This window comes from Doryrhamphus excisus, linkage group LG2 (genome assembly GCF_037039965.1).
Source record: "Doryrhamphus excisus strain RoL-2023G ecotype Guam linkage group LG2, RoL_Dexc_Guam_v1.1, whole genome shotgun sequence".
NCBI lineage: Eukaryota > Metazoa > Chordata > Actinopteri > Syngnathiformes > Syngnathidae > Doryrhamphus > Doryrhamphus excisus.
The window spans coordinates 11,359,191-11,384,991 of record NC_136358.1 but is presented as its reverse complement, the minus strand read 5'-3'; the positions used below and the strand labels follow the sequence as shown (position 1 = coordinate 11,384,991).

The window sequence follows — 25,801 nt, the reverse complement described above, 5'->3', positions numbered from 1 at the left end:
GGGCAGCAGAGTTAAAAAAGCAATTAGTTTGATTGCCGTTTGGCTGGACTCCAGCTGGTCCGTTGGAGGTGGACTGGTCCATATGTTGGCTGAGTCACCCTGCGGTCCCACCAGGTAGCTGGAAACGCTCCGTATCCAGCCTAGCTTCATATCCAGGCTATCTCTGTGATGAATTCCAGCACCTGCTAGCCTCACAATGACGACGATAAGGATGATGATGACCCGAAATGGAGCGTGATTAATAGTCGCCAGGGAATGGCTAATGTGGCCTCAAGGCGTGTCTCTGAGTCGCCCGCATTAGCGAGCTGTGATTAAACATCCTCAGGCCGTGACACTGAGTCAGAGGACTCTTCCATCCCGCCTATGTGCTTAATTCCCACAAGAGTGTGGATGGGAAATTGGTGGCTCGGTATATGTTTATATAGCAGCAGCCCTCCCTGTGCTGTCAAACCAATGGAGAAAACTAAAGACAAGCTAAATATAAGTAAAAAAGCAACATTTCAGGACAGGTCCTTGTAATAACTTCCAACATCCAAAATGGCAGAACAGCGAGCACAACACACATTATTTGCAGGCCAGGAGGAGGTGAAACCACATCGGAAGGAGCTGCTGTCGTCATTTGGGTTGAAGTTTGCTTTTTTGTCTCCTCATTATCCTCACTGGCAAGTGATTTCTGCCCCGAGGGTACACCACAGTCAAATAATCAATGGTGGATTATTAATACATGCAGAAACATGTTATTTCTTATTTTATATGGCTGAACATTTACATACTTAATTATTTTACTCTTAAAAAAAACTTTAACTTTTTCAAGAAGGGACACATGAAAGGAAAAATGAAAGGATGCAACTCGCCACTTTGATATTTTGAAGAAGTGATATATTTCATGCATACATTTTATTTCATACATTTCCCTTTCAGAATATTCGGACTTTATTCCTGTAATATTTGGACTTTATTCCAATAACATTATAACTTCTTCCCCAAAATTAATTTCCCCCGTTTTTAAATTTTTTTCTCATAATATTACAACTTTTTAATAATAAGTTATTTTTTCTTTTACATTTCAACTCTATGCTACTAAATGACAATATTTGTCCTCATAAGATTACGAGTTTATTGTCTTAAAATTTTCTAGTTGGAATTTATTTATTCTTTTTTGCTATTGTTGTTTCATTGTTGTTTTTCTCAAAATTATGACATTATCCCCATAATATTTTGGCTTTATTCTGGTAAGATTATAACTATTTACCCCTATTTACTATTTAACTAATTTTCCAAAAATAAAAAAACTACTGTATTTATTTTGTTTGTCTCTCATAATATTCCGTCTTTAAAAAATATTTTTTTCTTTAATATTTCCACAATATGCAACTAGAATGATGTCATTCCATAATATTAGAATGTAATATTATCTCTTAATATTTTGACTTTATGTTTTTTTTATTTTAGTTTTTTGGTTGTCATATTTTTTAAATGTTCCACAGGCCGCAGACCACACCTTAGACACCCCTCCCCGAACCTCTAGACCCAACCCATAAACCGAGGACCGCCTGGTTTAGCTCCACAAAATGTAAAAATGCCAATAAACAATCGCAACCTCTTTTGGGCGAGTTGTTGATCAATGAGAAGCCGTGGTGGCACAATGTCATTAAGTGATGACGCTTCATTGTCATTATTTCCGAGGAGGACGTTTTACTGTGTAAGGGAATAACTTCCCGGCGTTGGATGACCCAAATGAAGCTTTTTTTTCTGCTGAGCAAAATGTAGTACTTGCTGACCACAGCAAAGGAAGCAGAACAATTAATGAAGCAACACAAGGCTTCATGATGTCTGGCTGCGGTACAGGGGAGGCATTAGCGGTGGGCTTGCACGGTGGCTGCCTCCTGCACGCAAAAAACAAACAGCCGTTATTTATGGCCATGGTTCCCTCGTGAGGATCTGAGGCTTGGATTGCTTCCCGTCTTTGTTTTTATCACGTCTCCTCACATTCAGCCAAAAAGCTCATGTCCAAAATGGCGATGTCGTCACGACAGCTTTGGAGACCCAAATAGTCAACATGAGAGGGAACAAAGAGAGGACGGTGTACTTTGACATAGCATCCGCTGGCATCGGACTGATATTGTCCATAATTCCTGTGTGTCCACTTCCTGTCCAGGTGACCTGGTGTCGCGGGCCATGCACCACCTGCAGCCGCTGCACATCAAGAACCCCGGCAACGACACCCCACTCCACCAGAAGAGCAGCACCAGCGTCCACTGGGAGCCTGAGGCCCTGTACACTTTGTGTTACTTCATGCACTGTCCGCAGATGGAGTGGGAGAACCCCAACATGGAACCCTCGAAGGTCACCTTGTACACTGAGAGGTGAGGCGGCATTCTCCTAATTAGGTTAGGTCTGTACGTAGGCCTGCGACCATAACCGGTCGATAATTGCGCTACGAGTTATGGTCGACAATCGATATTGTGGACAGCATTGTTTTTTAGACCATTTTTCATGAATTATTGCCATGAGAGATGTAATTCACATTTGATGGTACTAGCCATATTAGCCATATTAGCTTTGGCACAGTATGCTATGTAAGCTGGGCAAGCTGTTGACAGAAAAATACGTTTGAGATCAACCACGTTGGTTTAATTTTTCATGGAAACATCACCATTCCGTATTAAATGGCGGCATTCCTTTTCCAATGTAGCGAGTGACACCGTCTGTGAGCACGCACCACTTTGCACTGTGTGGTTTATATTTACTTTGCCCATCAAACGCCTTACTGAGCATTGACTTTCCGGACGGGCATCATAATTGTCCATTTTTTTTTCCTTATCGTTGTATTAATCGATTTGTCGATTATTGTGACAGGCCTGGCTGTATATTACCGCAAAATTTGGTACACACCATTACGGGACAGACACGCACATGTGTATAAAATATGAGCAAGATCAATTGAAAAAGATGGCTGCCATCAAGCAAAACGTCCTTAACTTAGCAACTCTTTGGCTATACTGTTAGTCACAAGTGTTTGTCTGATGGCTCGCCTACTCCGTGATGTGGGGTGCAAAGGAGTGGTGCATCGGAAAGACATTAAGGAAGTGGCTGAGGAGGCAGAGAAAGGCAGCTTCTGGCTGCGGCTCAGAAGGAAACGCCAGATAACACCTCTACCTGTACTGGGGTTAAAGGAGCGAAACATCAATGACTGGTGTTCCCCAGCTCATGACCCAGTTCGGCCCATAAGTGTCACAAATGCATAAAAGGCGCTGTGGAGATCATCAGCCTGTATAATCAAATATTAGAGATGTGCCAGTCAACAAGTTTTTTACTGAATCAGGACTCACGGGTACCTGTCCCAGTTAACATGTCACTGTGCAACCATTACTCTCACCGCATCAGAAATGTGCTTTTTTTTCGGACTCATTTTTGCTTGAGGGCTGCATGGTTGTCGAGTGGTTAGCCATCTCTGTGTGGAGTTTGCATGTTCTCCCCGTGCATGCGTGGGTTTTCTCCAGGTACTCCGGTTTCCTCCCACATTCCAAAAACATGCTAGGTTAACTGGCCACTCCAAATTGTCCATAGGTATGAATGTGAGTGTGAATGGTTGTTTGTGCCCTGTGATTGGCTGGCTCGCCCAAAGAATGGTTGTTTGTAAATAAGTAATAATAAGTAACTAGAAAATTCCCGCGGAAATTTTGATGGACTGGCCACCTGTGCTGTGAACCTCGGGCCCGGTGTGCCAACGGCTACCGCGGTAGCACCTAGCAAGAAAGCCTCAAGTACGGAAAAGGTTGATGCAGTCCCATAGTGTCCCCACATCATGCCAAGTGTGTGTTTGCCTTTAAACTTGAATAAATTAGGTAAAATGCTAACATGCTAACAGTCATCATGCTAGCACCTAGCAAGAGGGCCTCATGTTTAGAAACTGCCATAGTTGTCCTATAACCTCCCTACATCATGCCATGTTTGTATTTGCCTTTAAATGTGAGTAAATTAGCTTAAATGCTAACATGCTAACAGTCATCATGCTAGCACCTAGCAAGAGAGCCTCAACTTTAGAACGTGCCAAGGTTGTCCTATAACCTCCCTGCATCATGCCATGGGTGTATTTGCCTTTAAACATGAGTAAATTAGCTTAAATGCTAACATGCTAACGGCTACCATGCTAGCACCTAGCAACGTAGCATCAAGTCCCAAAAGTGTCCAGGCAGTCCAATAGTGTCCCCACATCATTCCATGTATTTGACTTTAGACAAGAGTAAATTAGCTAAAGTCTAACATGCTAACCGTTACCATGCTAGGACCTAGCAAGAGAGCCTCATGTTTAAAAAGTGCGAAGGCTGTCCGATAACCTCTCTCTATCATGCCATGTGTGTATTGGCCTTTAGACATGAGTAAATTAGCTTAAATGGTAAAATGCTAATGGCGACCATGATAGCACGTAGCAAGATAGCTTCAGGTCCCAAAAGTGTTAAAGCAGTCACACAGTGTCCCCACATCATGACGAGTGTGTAGTTGCCTTTAAACATGAGTAAATTAGCTTAAATGCTAACATGCTAACAGCTACCATGCTGGCACCTGGCAAGAGTGCCTCAAGTTTAGAAAGTGCCAAGGTTGTCCTATAACCTCCCTACATCATGCCATGTGTCTATTTGCCTGTAGACATGAGTAAAATAGCTTAAATGCTAACATGCTAACGGCTACCATGTTAGTACCTAGCAAGAGGGTTTCAAGTTTAGAAACTGCCAAGGTTGTCCTATAACCTCCCTACATCATGCCATGTGTCTATTTGCCTGTAGACATGAGTAAATTACCTTAAATGCTTACATGCTAACGGCTAGCACCTAGCAAGAGAGCCTCAAGTTTAGAAAGTGCCAAGGTTGTCCTATAACCGCCCTACATCATGCCATGTGTGTATTTGCCTTTAGAAATGAGTAAATTAGCTTAAATGCTAACATGCTAACAGTTATCATGCTAGCACCTAGCAAGAGGGTTTCAAAATAAGAAAGTGCCAAGGTTGACCTATAACCTCCCTATATCATGCCATGTGTGTATTTGCCTTTAAACGTGAGTAAATTAGCTTAAATGCTAACATGCTAACAGTTATCATGCTAGCACCTAGCAAGAGAGCCTCAAGTTTAGAAAGTGCCAAGGTTGTCCTATAACCTCCCTACATCATGCCATGTGTGTATTTTCCTTTAGACATGATTAAATTAGCTTAAATGCTAACATGCTAACGGCTACCATACTAGCACCTAGCAAGAGAGCCTCAAGTTGAGAAAGTGCCAAGGTTGTCCTATAACCTCCCTACATCGTGCCATGTGTGTATTTGCCTTTAGAATTGAGTAAATTAGCTTAAATGCTAACATGCTAACAGTCATCATGCTAGCACCTAGCAAGAGGGCCTCAAGTTTAGAAAGTGCCAAGGTTGTCCTATATATTCCCTACATCATGACATGTGTGTATTTGCCTTTAGATATGAGTAAATTAGCTTAAATGCTAACATGCTAACGGCTACCACGCTAGCACCTAGCAAGAGGGCCTCAAGTTTAGAAAGTGCCAAGGTTGTCCTATAACCTCCCTACATCATGCCATATGTGTATTTGCCTTTAAACGTGAGTAAATTAGCTTAAATGCTAACATGCTAACAGTCATCACACTAGCACCTAGCAAGAGAGACCCAAGTTTAGAAAGTGCCAAGGTTGTCCTACAACCTCCCTACATCATGCCATGTGTGTATTTGCCTTTAGACATGAGTAAATTAGCTTAAATGCTAACATGCTAACGGCTAACATGCTAGCACCTAGCAAGACAGCCTCAAGTTTAGAAACTGCCAAGGTTGTCCTATAACCTCCCCACATCATGTCATGTGTGTATTTGCCTTTAAACGTGAGTAAATTAGCTTAAATGCTAACATGCTAACAATCATCATGCTAGCACCTAGCAAGAGAGCCTCAAGTTTAGAAAGTGCCAAGGTTGTACTATAACCTCCCTACATCATGTCATGTGTGTATTTGCCTTTAGACGTGAGTAAATTAGCTTAAATGCTAACATGCTAACATGCTAGCAATTAGCATTTAGCCACAGAGAGACTTCAGAAGCTTATCTCAAAAATTAGCCATCAATCACGTTTCTACGTGGCCGTACGGCTGAGCTACAAGGCTGTGAAAATTCTGTAAATTCTCGTGCTGTTCTAAAAATAGAACAAGGATATACCTAATCTAGTGGCCCATTTTTTAACGTTTCGGTTAATAGCGTCGCCATGGTTACACGAAACGTTCCAAAAACTAAATACCGCTGTAGTCCCGAACGCCACGTTTCCGGCGGTGTAACATGTTTGGGGGTCCTTCTTGCGGTTTTGGCCGCATTACGCGCGCAAAAAGTGGAAGATTAAGATATAAGAATAAAAAAAATAATAATAACTAGAAAATTCCCGCAGAAATTTTGATGGACTGGCCACCTGTGCTGTGAACCTCGGGCCCGGTGTGCCAACGGCTAGCGCGGTAGCACCTAGCAAGAAAGGCTCAAGTACGGAAAAGGTTGATGCAGTCCCATAGTGTCCCCACATCATGCCAAGTGTGTATTTGCCTTTAAACTTGAGTAAATTAGCTAAAATGCTAAAATGCTAACATGCTAACGGCTACCGTGCTAACACGTAGCAAAATAGCCTCAGGTCCTGAAAAGTTTGGGGCAGTCCTACAGTGTCCTCACATCATGCCATGTGTGTATTTTCCTTTAGACATGAGTAAATAAGCTAAAATGCTAACATGCTAACAGTTATCATGCTAACACCTAGCAAGAGGGCCTCAAGTTTAGAAAGTGCCAAGGTAATCCTATAACCTCCCCACATCATGACATGTGCTTAGTAGCCTTTAAGCATGAGTAAATTAGCTAAATGCTAACATGCTAACAGTTATCATGCTAGCACCTAGCAAGAGAACCTCAACTTTAGAATGTGCCAAGGTTGTCCTGTAACATCCCTACACCATGCCATGTGTGTATTTGCCTGTAGACATGAGTAAATTAGCCTAAATGCTAACATGCTAACGGCTACCATGCTAGCACCTAACAAGAGGGCCTCAAGTTTAGAAACTGCCGAGGTTGTCCCATAACCTCCCCACATCATGCCATGTGTGTATTTGCCTTTAAACGTGAGTAAATTAGCTTAAATGCTAACATGCTAACAGTCATTATGCTAGCACCTAGCAAGAGAGCCTCAAGTTTAGAAAGTGCCAAGGATGTCCTATAACGTCCCCGCATCATGCATGTGTGTATTTGCCTTTAAACATGAGCAAAGTAGCTTAAATGCTAACATGCTAACAGTCATCATGCTAGCACCTAGCAAGAGAGCCTCAAGTTTAGAAAGTGCCAAGGTTGTCCTATAACCTCCCTACATCATGCCATGTGTGAATTTGCCTGTAGACATAAGAAAATTAGCTTAAATGCTAACATGCTAACGGCTGCCATGCTAGCAACTAGCAAGATGGTTTCAAGTTTAGAAACTGCCAAGGTTGTCCTATAACCTCCCTACATCATGCCATGTGTGTATTTGCCTTTGGACATGAGTAAATTAGCTTAAATGCTAACATGCTAACGGCTAACATGCTAGCACCTAGCAAGACAGCCTCAAGTTTAGAAACTGCCAAGGATGTCCTATAACGTCCCTGCATCATGCATGTGTGTATTTGCCTTTAAACATGAGCAAATTAGCTTAAATGCTAACATGCTAGCGGTCATCATGCTAGATCCTAGCAAGAGAGTCCCACGTTTAGAAAGGGCCAAGGTTGTCCTATAACCCCCCTACATCATGTCATTTGTGTATTTGCCTTTAAACGTGAGTAAATTAGCTTAAATACTAACATGCTAACGGCTAACATGCTAGCACCTAGCGAGACAGCCTCAAGTTTAGAAACTGCCAAGGTTGTCCTATAACGTCCCTGCATCATGCCATGTGTGTATTTGCCGTTAAACATAAGCAAATTAGCTTAAATGCTAACATGCTAACAGTCATCATGCTAGCACCTAGCAAGAGGGCCTCAAGTTTGGAAAGTGCCAAGGGTGTCCTATAACCTCCCTACATCATGCCATGTGTGTATTTGCCTTTAGATGTGAGTAAATTAGCTTAAATGCTAACATGCTAACATGCTAGCAATTAGCATTTCGCCACAGAGAGAGTGCAGAAGTTTTTCTAAAAAACGAGCCATCAATCACGTTTCTACGTGGCCGTATGGCTGAGCTACAAGGCTGTGAAAAGTCTGTAAATTCTCGTTTTCTCTGGAATGCGGCTGTTCTAAAAATAGAATTCTGTACCTAATCTACTGGCCCATTTTTGAACGTTTCGGTTAATAGCGTCGCCATGGTTACATGAAACGTTCCAAAAAATAAATACCGCTGTAGTCCCGAGCGTCACGATTCCGACGGTGTAACATGTGTGGGGGTCCTTCTTGCGGTTTTGGCCGCATTACGCGCGCAAAAAGCGGAAGATTAAGATATAATAATAACTAGAAAATTCCCGCGGAAATTTTGATGGACTGGCCACCTGTGCTGTGAACCTCGGGCCCGGTGTGCCAACGGCTACCGCGCTAGCACCTAGCAAGAAAGCCTCAAGTACGGAAAAGGTTGTTGCAGTCCCATAGTGTCCCCACGTCATGCCAAGTGTGTATTTGCCTTTAAACTTGAGTAAATTAGCTAAAATGCTAACATGCTAACGGCTACCGTGCTAACATGTAGCAAAACAGCCTCAAGTCCTGAAAAGTTTGGGGCAGTCCTACAGTGTCCCCACATCATGCCATGTGTGTATTTTCCTTTAGACATGAGTAAATTAGGTAAAATGCTAACATGCTAACAGTCATCATGCTAGCACCTAGCAAGAGGGCCTCAAGTTTAGAAAGTACCAAGGTTGTCCTATAACCTCCCCACATCATGACATGTGCTTAGTAGCCTTTAGGCATGAGTAAATTAGCTTAAATGCTAACATGCTAACGGGTACCATGCTAGCACCTAGCAAGAGAGTCCCAAGTTTAGAAAGTGCCAAGGTTGTCCTATAACCTCCCTGCATCATGCCATGTGTGTATTTGCCTTTAAATGTGAGTAAATTAGCTTAAATGCTAATATGCTAACAGTCGTCATGCTAGCACCTAGCAAGAGAGCCTCAAGTTTGGAAAGTGCCAAGGTTGTCCTATAACCTCCCTACATCATGCCATGTGTGTATTTGCCTTTATACATGAGTAAATTAGCTTAAATGCTAACATGCTAACGGCTACCATGCTAGCACCTAGCAAGAGAGCCTCAAGTTTAGAAAGTGCCAAGTATAACCTCCCTACATCATGCCATGTGTGTATTTGCCTTTAGACATGAGTAAATTAGCTTAAATGCTAACACGCTAACGTGTACCATGCTAGCACCTAGCAAGAGAGTCCCAAGTTTAGAAAGTGCCAAGGTTGTCCTATAAACTCCCTACATAATGCCATGTGTGTATTTGCCTTTAGACATGAGTACATTAGCTTAAATGCTAACATGCTAACGGCTAACATGCTAGCACCTAGCAAGACAGCCTCAAGTTTAGAAACTGCCAAGGATGTCCTATAACGTCCCTGCATCATCCATGTGTGTATTTGCCTTTAAACATGAGCAAATTAGCTTAAATGCTAACATGCTAACAGTCATCATGCTAGCACTTAGCAAGAGAGCCTTACATTAAAAAAGTGCCTGGGTTGTCCTGTAACCTCCCTAAATCATGCCATGTGTGTATTATCCTTTAGACATGAGTAAATTAGCTTAAATGCTAACATGCTAACGGCTACACTGCTAGCACCTAGCAAGATGGCTTCAAGTTTAGAAACTACAAAGGTTGTCCTATAACCTCCCTATATCATGCCATGTGTGTATTTGCCTTTAAATGTGAGTAAATTAGCTTAAATGCTAACATGCTAACAGTTATCATGCTAGCACCTAGTAAGAGAGCCTCAAGTTTAGAAAGTGCCAAGGTTGTCCTATAACCTCCCGACATCATGCCATGTGTGTATTTGCCTTTAGACATGACTAAATTAACTTAAATGCTAACATGCTAACGGCTACCATGCTAGCACCTAGCAAGAGAGCCTCAAGTTTAGAAAGTGCCAAGGTTGTCCTATAACCTCCCGACATCATGCCATGTGTGTATTTGCCTTTAAACGTGAGTAAATTAGCTTAAATGCTAACATGCTAACAGTCGTCATGCTAGCACCTAGCAAGAGAGTCTCAACTTTAGAAAGTGCCAAGGTTGTCCTATAACCTCCCTACATCATGCCATGTGTGTATTTGCCTTTAGACATGAGTAAATTAGCTTAAATGCTAACATGCTAACGGGTACCATGCTAGCACCTAGCAAGAAATTCCCAAGTTTAGAAAGTGCCATGGTTGTCCTATAACCTCCCTACATCATGCCATGGGTGTATTTGCCTTTAAACATGAGTAATTTAGCTTAAATGCTAACATGCTAACAGTCATCATGCTAGCACCTAGCAAGAGGGCCTCAAGTTTAGAACGTACCATGGTTGTCCTATAACTTCCCTACACCATGCCATGTGTGTATTATCCTTTAGACATGAGTAAATTAGCTTAAATGCTAACATGCTAACGGCTACCATGCTAGCACCTAGCAAGAGGGCCTCAAGTTTAGAAAGTGCCAAGGATGTCCTATAACCTCCCTACATCATGCCATGTGTGTATTTGCCTTTAAATGTGAGTAAATTAGCTTAAATGCTAACATGCTAATAGTCGTCATGCTAGCACCTAGCAAGGGAGCCTCAAGTTTGGAAAGTGCCAAGGTTGTCCTATAACCTCCCTACATCATGCCATGTGTGTATTTGCCTTTAGACATGAGTAAATTAGCTTAAATGCTAACATGCTAACGGCTACCATGCTAGCACCTAGCAAGAGAGCCTCAAGTTTAGAAAGTCCCATGGTTGTCCTATAACCTCCCTGCATCATGCCATGTTTGTATTTGCCTTTAGACATGAGTAAATTAGCTTAAATGCTAACATGCTAACGGCTAGCACCTAGCAAGAGAGCCTCAAGTTTGGAAAGTGCCAAGGATGTCCTATAACCTCCCTACATCATGCCATGTGTGTATTTGCCTTTAGACATGAGCAAATTAGCTTAAATGCTAACATGCTAACGGCTACCATGCTAGCACCTAGCAAGAGGGCCTCAAGTTTAGAAAGTGCCAAGGATGTCCTATAACCTCCCTACATCATGCCATGTGTGTATTTGCCTTGAAATCTGAGTAAATTAGCTTAAATGCTAACATGCTAACAGTCGTCATGCTAGCACCTAGCAAGAGAGCCTCAAGTTTAGAAAGTCCCAAGGTTGTCCTATAACCTCCCTACATCATGCCATGTGTGTATTTGCCTTTAGACATGAGTAAATTAGCTTAAATGCTAACATGCTAACGGCTACCATGCTAGCACCTAGCAAGAGGGCCGAGCAACATAGCATCAAGTCTTGAAAGTTGCCAGGCACTGCTGTGGTGTCTGTACATGTCATGTGATGTTTTCCAATTGAAAGCAGCACTTGCATTGCCATGGAGGACTAAAGAGCAGAGAGTGCCTGACATGCGGGTCGATACTGAACTATCGATTCCTGACATGATGATAACACAGCTCATTGCTGTATCATGGATTCTATAAAAATGTTGATATTTTGATACTTTGGTCTTTGAGGTGCCTGGAGTCACTGTGCTTAATTAGAAAAATCTAACTTTTAAAATCTACATAATAAATGAGCTGTATGGTATCAGCTGGGAAGGGAATCATTGTAATCCACATGTCAAGAGAAGGGGGTTTTTGAAGGGAGGGGCTGTGAGGAGGAGGAGGAGGTGGTGGCCATGGCAGTGAATGAGCACAGAGGGCTGAATCGCTCATGTCGAACAGAAGCTTCTTACGGCCAAACGATTCGAGATATGGACACCACGAGACGACCGTGAGCGGCCCGAGGGTCGGGGCTTTGCATAGATCTGCTCGTTTTGCATATCGGTTGAGAAATGACCGCAGGATGACGAGTTGAAAACACAGAAAATTAAAGATTTGGAGAAAGAAAAGACGGCGTCTTTAACATGGGAGTGAATGGGAGACATGCCGGCGCTCTTCTCGCTTCTGAGGGCCCAGAAGGCAATCCGTACATCTCTCAGACATAAGAGTGACATTTTTGGAAAGGGGACAAGATTTCCTACGTTTTCACCAAATTAAATCGAGCTGGCTAAAACGGTGTGGCCAGGAAGAGGAGTTGTTTGCAAAGCCAAAAAGTTTTCTTTTCGTCTCCCCTGCCACAGTGGAGTCAGAGTGGGAGACGCTGGCGAAGCGCACACCTCCTTCTGACGAAGATAGAGCGAAAACTAAACATCCTACGATAAAACTAATTAGCCACAGAGAGAGTAGAGAAGTTTATCTCAAAAATGAGCCGTTAATCACGTTTCTACGTGGCAGTATGGCTGAGCTACAAGGCTGTGAAAAATGTGTAGATTCTCGTTTTTTTCTCTGCCTTGTGCTGTTCTAAAAATAGAAAGGGTATACCTAATCTAGTGGCCCATTTTTTAACGTTTCGGTTAATAGCGTCGCCCTGGTTACACAAAATGTTCCAAAAACTAAATACCGCTGTAGTCCCGAGCGCCATGATTCCGGCGGTGTAACATGTGTGGGGGTCCTTCTTGCGGTTTTGGCCGCATTACGCGCGCAAAAAAGGGAAGATTAAGATATACGGAATAATAATAACTAAACAGCAATAACAATATGGGCTGGCTCAGTAGCCAGCCCATAGACTGCTACTTGCAGTAGCAGTCTATGGGCTGGCTACTGAGCCAGTCCATAACTAGAAAATTCCCGCGGAAATTTTGATGGACTGGCCACCTGTGCTGTGAACCTCAGGCCCGCCGTAGCACCTAGCAAGAAAGCCTCAAGTACGGAAAAGGTTGATGCAGTCCCATAGTGTCCCCACATCATGCCAAGTGTGTATTTGCCTTTAAACTTGAGTAAATTAGCTAAAATGCTAAAATGCTAACATGATAACGGCTACCGTGCTAACACGTAGCAAAACAGCCTCAGGTCCTGAAAAGTTTGGGGCAGTCCTACAGTGTCCCCACATCATGCCATGTGTGTATTTTCCTTTAGACATGAGTAAATTAGGTAAAATGCTAACAGTCATCATGCTAGCACCTAGCAAGAGGGCCTTAAGTTTAGAAAGTACCAAGGTTGTCCTATAACCTCCCCACAACATGCCATGTGTGTATTATCCTTTAGACATGAGTAAATTAGCTTAAATGCTAACATGCTAACGGGTACCATGCTAGCACCTAGCAAGAGTGCCTCAACTTTAGAAAGTGCCAAGGTTGTCCTATAACCTCCCCGCAACATGCCATGTGTGTATTATCCTTTAGACATGAGTAAATTAGCTTAAATGCTAACATGCTAACGGGTTCCATGCTAGCACCTAGCAAGAGAGCCTCAACTTTAGAAAGTGCCAAGGTTGTCCTATAACCTCCCTGCATCATGCCATGGGTGTATTTGCCTTTAAACGTGAGTAAATTAGCTTAAATGCTAACATGCTAACAGTCGTCATGCTAGCACCTAGCAAGAGAGCCTCAAGTTTGGAAAGTGCCAAGGATGTCCTATAACCTCCCTACATCATGCCATGTGTGTATTTGCCTTTAGACATAAGTAAATTAGCTTAAATGCTAACATGCTAACGGCTACCATGCTAGCACCTAGCAAGAGGGCCTCAAGTTTAGAAAGTGCCAAGGATGTCCTATAACCTCCCTACATCATGCCATGTGTGTATTTGCCTTGAAATCTGAGTAAATTACCTTAAATGCTAACATGCTAACAGTCGTCATGCTAGCACCTAGCAAGAGAGCCTCCAGTTTAGAAAGTGCCAAGGTTGTCCTATAACCTCCCTACATCATGCCATGTGTGTATTTGCCTTTAGACATGAGTAAATTAGCTTAAATGCTAACATGCTAACGGCTACCATGCTAGCACCTAGCAAGAGGGCCGAGCAACATAGCATCAAGTCTTGAAAGTTGCCAGGCACTGCTGTGGTGTCTGTACATGTCATGTGATGTTTTCCAATTGAAAGCAGCACTTGCATTGCCATGGAGGACTAAAGAGCAGAGAGTGCCTGACATGCGGGTCGATACTGAACTATCGATTCCTGACATGATGATAACACAGCTCATTGCTGTATCATGGATTCTATAAAAATGTTGATATTTTGATACTTTGGTCTTTGAGGTGCCTGGAGTCACTGTGCTTAATTAGAAAAATCTAACTTTTAAAATCTACATAATAAATGAGCTGTATGGTATCAGCTGGGAAGGGAATCATTGTAATCCACATGTCAAGAGAAGGGGGTTTTTGAAGGGAGGGGCTGTGAGGAGGAGGAGGAGGTGGTGGCCATGGCAGTGAATGAGCACAGAGGGCTGAATCGCTCATGTCGAACAGAAGCTTCTTACGGCCAAACGATTCGAGATATGGACACCACGAGACGACCGTGAGCGGCCCGAGGGTCGGGGCTTTGCATAGATCTGCTCGTTTTGCATATCGGTTGAGAAATGACCGCAGGATGACGAGTTGAAAACACAGAAAATTAAAGATTTGGAGAAAGAAAAGACGGCGTCTTTAACATGGGAGTGAATGGGAGACATGCCGGCGCTCTTCTCGCTTCTGAGGGCCCAGAAGGCAATCCGTACATCTCTCAGACATAAGAGTGACATTTTTGGAAAGGGGACAAGATTTCCTACGTTTTCACCAAATTAAATCGAGCTGGCTAAAACGGTGTGGCCAGGAAGAGGAGTTGTTTGCAAAGCCAAAAAGTTTTCTTTTCGTCTCCCCTGCCACAGTGGAGTCAGAGTGGGAGACGCTGGCGAAGCGCACACCTCCTTCTGACGAAGATAGAGCGAAAACTAAACATCCTACGATAAAACTAATTAGCCACAGAGAGAGTAGAGAAGTTTATCCCAAAAATGAGCCGTTAATCACGTTTCTACGTGGCCGTATGGCTGAGCTACAAGGCTGTGAAAAATGTGTAGATTCTCGTTTTTTTCTCTGCCTTGTGCTATTCTAAAAATAGAAAGGGTATACCTAATCTAGTGGCCCATTTTTGAACGTTTTGGTTAATAGCGTCGCCATGGTTACACAAAACGTTCCAAAAACTAAATACCGCTGTAGTCCCGAGCGCCACGTTTCCGGCGGTGTAACATGTTTGGGGGTCCTTCTTGCGGTTTTGGCCGCATTACGCGCACAAAAAGTGGAAGATTAAGATATACGGAATAATAATAACTACACAGCAATAACAATATGGGCTGGCTCAGTAGCCAGCCCATAGACTGCTACTGCAAGTAGCAGTCTATGGGCTGGCTACTGGGCCAGTCCATAACTAGAAAATTCCCGCGGAAATTTTGATGGACTGGCCACCTGTGCTGTGAACCTCGGGCCCGGTGGGCCAACGGCTACCGCGGTAGCACCTAGCAAGAAAGCCTCAAGTACGGAAAAGGTTGATGCAGTCCCATAGTGTCACCGCATCATGCCCAGTGTGTATTTGCCTTTAAACTTAAGTAAATTAGGTAAAATGCTAACATGCTAACGGGTACCATGCTAGCACCTAGCAAGAGAGCGTCAACTTTAGAAAGTGCCAAGGTTGTCCTATAACCTCCCTGCATCATGCCATGGGTGTATTTGCCTTTAAACATGAGTAAACTAGCTTAAATGCTAACATGCTAACAGTCATCATGCTAGCACCTAGCAAGAGGGCCTCAAGTTCAGAAACTGCCATGGTTGTCCTATAACCTCCCTACATCATGCCATGTGTGTATTTGCCTTTATACATGAGTAAATTAGCTTAAATGCTAACATGCTAACGGCTACCATGCTAGCACCTAGCAAGAGGGCCTCAAGTTTAGAAACTGCCAAGGTTGTCCTATAACCTCCCTACATCATGCCATGTGTGTATTTTCCTTTAGACATGAGTAAATTAGCTTAAATGCTATCATGCTAACGGGTACCATGCTAGCACCTAGCAAGAGAGTCCCAAGTTTAGAAAGTGCCAAGGTTGTCCTATAACCTCCCTACATCATGCCATGTGTGTATTTGCCTTTAGACATGAGTAAATTAGCTTAAATGCTAACATGCTAACGGCTACCATGCTAGCACCTAGCAAGAGAGCCTCAAGTTTAGAAAGTGCCAAGGTTGTCCTATAACCTCCCTGCATTATGCCATGTGTGTATTTGCCTTTAAACATGAGTAAATAGCATGAATGCTAACATGCTAGCAATTAGCATGCTCGCACCTAGCAAGAGGGCCTCAAGTTTACAAAGTACCAAGGTTGTCCTATAACCTCCCTACATCATGCCCTGTGTGTATTTGCCTTTAGACATAAGTAAATTAGCTTAAATGCTAACATGCTAACGGCTACCATGCTAGCACCTAGCAAGAGGCCCTCAAGTTCAGAAACTGCCATGGTTGTCCTATAACCTTCCTGCATCATGCCATGTGTGTATTTGCCTTTACACATGAGTAAATTAGCTTAAATGCTAACATGCTAACAGTCATCATGCTAGCACCTAGCAAGTCAGCCTCAAGTTTAGAAAGTGCCAAGGTTGTCCTATAACCTCCCTACATCATGTCATGTGTGTATTTGCCTTTAAATGTGAGTAAATTAGCTGAAATGCTAACATGCTAACAATCATTTTGCTAGCACCTAGCAAGAGAGCCTCAAGTTTAGAAAGTGCCAAGGTTGTCCTATAACCTCCCTACATCATGCCATGTGTGTATTTGCCTTTAAATGTGAGTAAATTAGCGTAAATGCTAACATGCTAACAATCATCATGCTAGAACCTAGCAAGAGAGCTTCAACTTTAGAAAGTGCCAAGGTTCTCCTATAACCTCCCGTCATCATGCCATGTGTGTATTTGCCTTTAGACATGAGTAAATTAGCTTAAATGCTAACATGCTAACAGGTACCATGCTAGCACCTAGCAAGAGAGCCTCAACTTTAGAAAGTGCCAAGGTTGTCCTATAACCTCCCTGCATCATGCCATGGGTGTATTTGCCTTTAGACATGAGTAAATAAGCTTAAATGTTAACATGCTAACAGTCATCATGCTAGCACCTAGCAAGAGGGCCTCAAGTTTAGAAACTGCCAAGGTTGTCCTATAACCTCCCTACATCATGCCATGTGTGTATTTGCCTTTAAATGTGAGTAAATTAGCTTAAATGCTAACATGCTAACAGTCGTCATGCTAGCACCTAGCAAGAGAGCCTCAAGTTTGGAAAGTGCCAAGGTTGTCCTATAACCTCCCTACATCATGCCATGTGTGTATTTGCCTTTTATACATGAGTAAATTAGCTTAAATGTTAACATGCTAACGGCTACCATGCTAGCACCTAGCAAGAGAGCCTCAAGTTTAGAAAGTGCCAAGGTTGTCCTATAACCTCCCTACATCATGCCATGTGTGTATTTGCCTTTAAACGTGAGTAAATTAGCTTAAATGCTAACATGGGAACAGTCATCATGCTAGCACCTAGCAAGAGAGCCTCAACTTTAGAAAGTGCCAAGGTTGTCCTATAACCTCCCTACATCATGCCGTGTGTGTATATGCCTTTAGACATGAGTAAATTAGCTTAAATGCTAACATGCTAACGGCTACCATGCTAGCACCTAGCAAGAGAGCCTCAACTTTAGAAAGTGCCAAGGTTGTCCTATAACCTCCCTGCATCATGCCATGGCTGTATTTGCCTTTAAACATGAGTAAATTAGCTTAAATGCTAACATGCTAACAGTCGTCATGCTAGCACCTAGCAAGAGGGCCTCAAGTTTGGAAAGTGCCAAGGTTGTCCTATAACCTCCCTACATCATACAATGTGTGCATTTGGCTTTAGACATGAGTAAATTAGCTTAAATGCTAACATGCTAACAGTCATGCTAGCTCCTAGCAAGAGAGCCTCGAGGTTAGAAAGTGCCAAGGTTGTCCTATAACCTCCCTACACCATGCCATGTGTGTATTATCCTTTAGACATGAGTAAATTAGCTTAAATGCTAACATGCTAACGGCTACCATGCTAGCACCTAGCAAGAGGGCTTCAAGTTCAGAAACTGCCGAGGTTGTCCTATAACCTTCCTGCATCATGCCATGTGTGTATTTGCCTTTAGACATGAGTAAATTAGCTTAAACGCTAACATGCTAACAGTCATTATACTAGCACCTAGCAAGAAAGCCTCTAGTTTAGAAAGTGCCAAGGTTGTCCTATAACCTCCCAACATCATGCCATGTGTGTATTTGCCTTTAGACATGAGTAAATTAGCGTAAATGCTAACATGCTAACAGTCATCATGCTAGCACCTAGCAAGAGAGCCTCAAGTTTAGAAAGTGCCAAGGTTGTCCTATAACCTCCCCACATCATGTCATGTGTGTATTTGCCTTTAGACATGAGTAAATTAGCTTAATTGTTAACATGCTAACATGCTAGCAATTAGCATTTAGCCACACAGAGAGTTCAGAAGTTTATCTAAAAAATTAGCCATCAATCACGTTTCTGCGCGGCCGTATGGCTGAGCTACAAGGCTGTAAAATGTCTGTAAATTCTCAGTTTTTCTCTGCCATGTGCTGTTCTAAAAATAGAAAGGGTATACCTAATCTAGTGGCCCATTTTTTAACGTTTCGGTTAATAGCGTCGCCATGGTTACACAAAATGTTCCAAAAACTAAATACCGCTGTAGTCCCGAGCGCCACGATTCCGGCGGTGTAACATGTGTGGGGGTCCTTCTTGCGGTTTTGGCCGCATTACGCGCGCAAAAAAGGGAAGATTAAGATATATGGATTAATAATAACTAAACAGCAATAACAATATGGGCTGGCTCAGTAGCCAGCCCATAGACTGCTACTGCAAGTAGCAGTCTATGGGCTGGCTACTGGGCCAGTCCATAACTAGAAAATTCCCGCGGAAATTTTGATGGACTGGCCACCTGTGCTGTGAACCTCGGGCCCGGTGTGCCAACGGCTACCGCGCTAGCACCTAGCAAGAAAGCCTCAAGTACGGAAAAGGTTGTTGCAGTCCCATAGTGTCCCCACGTCATGCCAAGTGTGTATTTGCCTTTAAACTTGAGTAAATTAGCTAAAATGCTAACATGCTAACGGCTACCGTGCTAACACGTAGCAAAACAGCCTCAAGTCCTGAAAAGTTTGGGGCAGTCCTACAGTGTCCCCACATCATGCCATGTGTGTATTTTCCTTTAGACATGAGTAAATTAGGTAAAATGCTAACATGCTGACAGTCATCATGCTAGCACCTAGCAAGAGGGCTTCAAGTTTAGAAAGTACCAAGGTTGTCCTATAACCTCCCCACATCATGACATGTGCTTAGTAGCCTTTAGGCATGAGTAAATTAGCTTAAATGCTAACATGCTAACGGGTACCATGCTAGCACCTAGCAAGAGAGTCCCAAGTTTAGAAAGTGCCAAGGTTGTCCTATAACCTCCCTGCATCATGCCATGTGTGTATTTGCCTTTAAATGTGAGTAAATTAGCTTAAATGCTAATATGCTAACAGTCATCATGCTAGCACCTAGCAAGAGAGCCTCAAGTTTGGAAAGTGCCAAGGTTGTCCTATAACCTCCCTACATCATGCCATGTGTGTATTTGCCTTTATACATGAGTAAATTAGCTTAAATGCTAACATGCTAACGGCTACCATGCTAGCACCTAGCAAGAGAGCCTCAAGTTTAGAAAGTGCCAAGTATAACCTCCCTACATCATGCCATGTGTGTATTTGCCTTTAGACATGAGTAAATTAGCTTAAATGCTAACACGCTAATGTGTACCATGCTAGCACCTAGCAAGAGAGTCCCAAGTTTAGAAAGTGCCAAGGTTGTCCTATAAACTCCCTACATAATGCCATGTGTGTATTTGCCTTTAGACATGAGTACATTAGCTTAAATGCTAACATGCTAACGGCTAACATGCTAGCACCTAGCAAGACAGCCTCAAGTTTAGAAACTGCCAAGGATGTCCTATAACGTCCCTGCATCATGCATGTGTGTATTTGCCTTTAAACATGAGCAAATTAGCTTAAATGCTAACATGCTAACAGTCATCATGCTAGCACTTAGCAAGAGAGCCTTACATTAAAAAAGTGCCTGGGTTGTCCTGTAACCTCCCTAAATCATGCCATGTGTGTATTATCCTTTAGACATGAGTAAATTAGCTTAAATGCTAACATGCTAACGGCTACACTGCTAGCACCTAGCAAGATGGCTTCAAGTTTAGAAACTACAAAGGTTGTCCTATAACCTCCCTATATCATGCCATGTGTGTATTTGCCTTTAAATGTGAGTAAATTAGCTTAAATGCTAACATGCTAACAGTTATCATGCTAGCACCTAGTAAGAGAGCCTCAAGTTTAGAAAGTGCCAAGGTTGTCCTATAACCTCCCGACATCATGCCATGTGTGTATTTGCCTTTAGACATGAGTAAATTAACTTAAATGCTAACATGCTAACGGCTACCATGCTAGCACCTAGCAAGAGAGCCTCAAGTTTAGAAAGTGCCAAGGTTGTCCTATAACCTCCCGACATCATGCCATGTGTGTATTTGCCTTTAAACGTGAGTAAATTAGCTTAAATGCTAACATGCTAACAGTCGTCATGCTAGCACCTAGCAAGAGAGTCTCAACTTTAGAAAGTGCCAAGGTTGTCCTATAACCTCCCTACATCATGCCATGTGTGTATTTGCCTTTAGACATGAGTAAATTAGCTTAAATGCTAACATGCTAACGGGTACCATGCTAGCACCTAGCAAGAAATTCCCAAGTTTAGAAAGTGCCATGGTTGTCCTATAACCTCCCTGCATCATGCCATGGGTGTATTTGCCTTTAAACATGAGTAATTTAGCTTAAATGCTAACATGCTAACAGTCATCATGCTAGCACCTAGCAAGAGGGCCTCAAGTTTAGAACGTACCATGGTTGTCCTATAACCTCCCTACATTATACAATGTGTGCATTTGGCTTTAGACATGAGTAAATTAGCTTAAATGCTAACATGCTAACAGTCATGCTAGCTCCTAGCAAGAGAGCCTCGAGGTTAGAAAGTGCCAAGGTTGTCCTATAACCTCCCTACACCATGCCATGTGTGTATTATCCTTTAGACATGAGTAAATTAGCTTAAATGCTAACATGCTAACGGCTACCATGCTAGCACCTAGCAAGAGGGCCTCAAGTTCAGAAACTGCCGAGGTTGTCCTATAACCTTCCTGCATCATGCCATGTGTGTATTTGCCTTTAGACATGAGTAAATTAGCTTAAACGCTAACATGCTAACAGTCATCATGCTAGCACCTAGCAAGAGAGCCTCAAGTTTAGAAAGTGCCAAGGTTGTCCTATAACCTCCCCACATCATGTCATGTGTGTATTTGCCTTTAGACATGAGTAAATTAGCTTAATTGCTAACATGCTAACATGCTAGCAATTAGCATTTAGCCACACAGAGAGTTCAGAAGTTTATCTCAAAAATTATCCATCAATCACGTTTCTGCGCGGCCGTATGGCTGAGCTACAAGGCTGTGAAATGTCTGTAAATTCTCAGTTTTTCTCTGCCATGTGCTGTTCTAAAAATAGAAAGGGTATACCTAATCTAGTGGCCCATTTTTTAACGTTTCGGTTAATAGCGTCGCCATGGTTACACAAAACGTTCCAAAAACTAAATACCGCTGTAGTCCCGAGCGCCACGATTCCGGCGGTGTAACATGTGTGGGGGTCCTTCTTGCGGTTTTGGCCGCATTACGCGCGCAAAAAAGGGAAGATTAAGATATACGGAATAATAATAACTAAACAGCAATAACAATATGGGCTGGCTACTGGGCCAGTCCATAACTAGAAAATTCCCGCGGAAATTTTGATGGACTGGCCACCTGTGCTGTGAACCTCGGGCCCGCCGTTGCACCTAGCAAGAAAGCCTCAAGTACGGAAAAGGTTGATGCAGTCCCATAGTGTCCCCACATCATGCCAAGTGTGTATTTGCCTTTAAACTTGAGTAAATTAGCTAAAATGCTAAAATGCTAACATGATAACGGCTACCGTGCTAACACGTAGCAAAGCAGCCTCAGGTCCTGAAAAGTTTGGGGCAGTCCTACAGTGTCCCCACATCATGCCATGTGTGTATTTTCCTTTAGACATGAGTAAATTAGGTAAAATGCTAACAGTCATCATGCTAGCACCTAGCAAGAGGGCCTTAAGTTTAGAAAGTACCAAGGTTGTCCTATAACCTCCCCACAACATGCCATGTGTGTATTATCCTTTAGACATGAGTAAATTAGCTTAAATGCTAACATGCTAACGGGTACCATGCTAGCACCTAGCAAGAGTGCCTCAACTTTAGAAAGTGCCAAGGCTGTCCTATAACCTCCCCGCAACATGCCATGTGTGTATTATCCTTTAGACATGAGTAAATTAGCTTAAATGCTAACATGCTAACGGGTTCCATGCTAGCACCTAGCAAGAGAGCCTCAACTTTAGAAAGTGCCAAGGTTGTCCTATAACCTCCCTGCATCATGCCATGGGTGTATTTGCCTTTAAACGTGAGTAAATTAGCTTAAATGCTAACATGCTAACAGTGGTTATGCTAGCATCTAGCAAGAGAGCCTCAAGTTTGGAAAGTGCCAAGGATGTCCTATAACCTCCCTACATCATGCCATGTGTGTATTTGCCTTTAGACATGAGTAAATTAGCTTAAATGCTAACATGCTAACGGCTACCATGCTAGCACCTAGCAAGAGGGCCTCAAGTTTAGAAAGTACCAAGGATGTCCTATAACCTCCCTACATCATGCCATGTGTGTATTTGCCTTTAAATGTGAGTAAATTAGCTTAAATGCTAACATGCTAATAGTCGTCATGCTAGCACCTAGCAAGGGAGCCTCAAGTTTGGAAAGTGCCAAGGTTGTCCTATAACCTCCCTACATCATGCCATGTGTGTATTTGCCTTTAGACATGAGTAAATTAGCTTAAATGCTAACATGCTAACGGCTACCATGCTAGCACCTAGCAAGAGAGCCTCAAGTTTAGAAAGTCCCATGGTTGTCCTATAACCTCCCTGCATCATGCCATGTTTGTATTTGCCTTTAGACATGAGTAAATTAGCTTAAATGCTAACATGCTAACGGCTAGCACCTAGCAAGAGAGCCTCAAGTTTGGAAAGTGCCAAGGATGTCCTATAACCTCCCTACATCATGCCATATGTGTATTTGCCTTTAGACATGAGTAAATTAGCTTAAATGCTAACATGCTAACGGCTACCATGCTAGCACCTAGCAAGAGGGCCTCAAGTTTAGAAAGTGCCAAGGATGTCCTATAACCTCCCTACATCATGCCATGTGTGTATTTGCCTTGAAATCTGAGTAAATTAGCTTAAATGCTAACATGCTAACAGTCGTCATGCTAGCACCTAGCAAGAGAGCCTCAAGTTTAGAAAGTGCCAAGGTTGTCCTATAACCTCCCTACATCATGCCATGTGTGTATTTGCCTTTAGACATGAGTAAATTAGCTTAAATGCTAACATGCTAACGGCTACCATGCTAGCACCTAGCAAGAGGGCCGAGCAACATAGCATCAAGTCTTGAAAGTTGCCAGGCACTGCTGTGGTGTCTGTACATGTCATGTGATGTTTTCCAATTGAAAGCAGCACTTGCATTGCCATGGAGGACTAAAGAGCAGAGAGTGCCTGACATGCGGGTCGATACTGAACTATCGATTCCTGACATGATGATAACACAGCTCATTGCTGTATCATGGATTCTATAAAAATGTTGATATTTTGATACTTTGGTCTTTGAGGTGCCTGGAGTCACTGTGCTTAATTAGAAAAATCTAACTTTTAAAATCTACATAATAAATGAGCTGTATGGTATCAGCTGGGAAGGGAATCATTGTAATCCACATGTCAAGAGAAGGGGGTTTTTGAAGGGAGGGGCTGTGAGGAGGAGGAGGAGGTGGTGGCCATGGCAGTGAATGAGCACAGAGGGCTGAATCGCTCATGTCGAACAGAAGCTTCTTACGGCCAAACGATTCGAGATATGGACACCACGAGACGACCGTGAGCGGCCCGAGGGTCGGGGCTTTGCATAGATCTGCTCGTTTTGCATATCGGTTGAGAAATGACCGCAGGATGACGAGTTGAAAACACAGAAAATTAAAGATTTGGAGAAAGAAAAGACGGCGTCTTTAACATGGGAGTGAATGGGAGACATGCCGGCGCTCTTCTCGCTTCTGAGGGCCCAGAAGGCAATCCGTACATCTCTCAGACATAAGAGTGACATTTTTGGAAAGGGGACAAGATTTCCTACGTTTTCACCAAATTAAATCGAGCTGGCTAAAACGGTGTGGCCAGGAAGAGGAGTTGTTTGCAAAGCCAAAAAGTTTTCTTTTCGTCTCCCCTGCCACAGTGGAGTCAGAGTGGGAGACGCTGGCGAAGCGCACACCTCCTTCTGACGAAGATAGAGCGAAAACTAAACATCCTACGATAAAACTAATTAGCCACAGAGAGAGTAGAGAAGTTTATCTCAAAAATGAGCCGTTAATCACGTTTCTACGTGGCAGTATGGCTGAGCTACAAGGCTGTGAAAAATGTGTAGATTCTCGTTTTTTTCTCTGCCTTGTGCTGTTCTAAAAATAGAAAGGGTATACCTAATCTAGTGGCCCATTTTTTAACGTTTCGGTTAATAGCGTCGCCATGGTTACACAAAATGTTCCAAAAACTAAATACCGCTGTAGTCCCGAGCGCCACGATTCCGGCGGTGTAACATGTGTGGGGGTCCTTCTTGCGGTTTTGGCCGCATTACGCGCGCAAAAAAGGGAAGATTAAGATATACGGAATAATAATAACTAAACAGCAATAACAATGGGCTACTGAGCCAGCCCATAGACTGCTACTGCAAGTAGCAGTCTATGGGCTGGCTACTGAGCCAGTCCATAATTAGCCACAGAGAGAGTAGAGAAGTTTATCTCAAAAATGAGCCGTTAATCACGTTTCTACGTGGCCGTATGGCTGAGCTACAAGGCTGTGAAAAATGTGTAGATTCTCGTTTTTTTCTCTGCCTTGTGCTGTTCTAAAAATAGAACAGGTGAAAACCTAATCTAGTGGCCCATTTTTGAACGTTTTGGTTAATAGCGTCGCCATGGTTACACAAAACGTTCCAAAAACTAAATACCGCTGTAGTCCCGAGCGCCACGTTTCCGGCGGTGTAACATGTTTGGGGGTCCTTCTTGCGGTTTTGGCCGCATTACGAGCACAAAAAGTGGAAGATTAAGATATACGGAATAATAATAACTAAACAGCAATAACAATATGGGCTGGCTCAGTAGCCAGCCCATAGACTGCTACTGCAAGTAGCAGTCTATGGGCTGGCTACTGAGCCAGTCCATAACTAGAAAATTCCCGCGGAAATTTTGATGGACTGGCCACCTGTGCTGTGAACCTCGGGCCCGGTGTGCCAACAGCTACCACGGTAGCACCCAGCAAGAAAGCCTCAAGTACGGAAAAGGTTGATGCAGTCCCATAGTGTCCCCACATCATGCCAAGTGTGTATTTGCCTTTAAACTTGAGTAAATTCGCTTAAATGCTAACATGCTAACGGCTACCATGCTAGCACCTAGCAAGAGGGTTTAAAGTTTAGAAACTGCCAAGGTTGTCCTATAACCTCCCTGCATCATGCCATGTGTGTATTTGCCTTTAAACGTGAGTAAATTAGCTCAAATGCTAACATGCTAACGGCTACCATGCTAGCACCTAGCAAGA

At 43.0% G+C, this 25,801-nt stretch overlaps 1 protein-coding gene across 2 annotated transcripts in view; it reads left to right on the top strand.

The window, feature by feature from the left end:
- The window catches only part of LOC131124858 (ankyrin repeat- and BTB/POZ domain-containing protein 3-A-like), a 135,097-nt gene that overhangs the window by 75,348 nt on the left and 33,948 nt on the right, over positions 1 to 25,801 (top strand). For both annotated transcript variants that reach the window (XM_058065760.2, XM_058065762.2), the window contains exon 4: positions 2,159 to 2,366. In XM_058065760.2, coding sequence (XP_057921743.2) covers positions 2,159 to 2,366 — 208 coding nt within the window. The remainder of the gene's footprint in view (positions 1 to 2,158; positions 2,367 to 25,801) is intronic.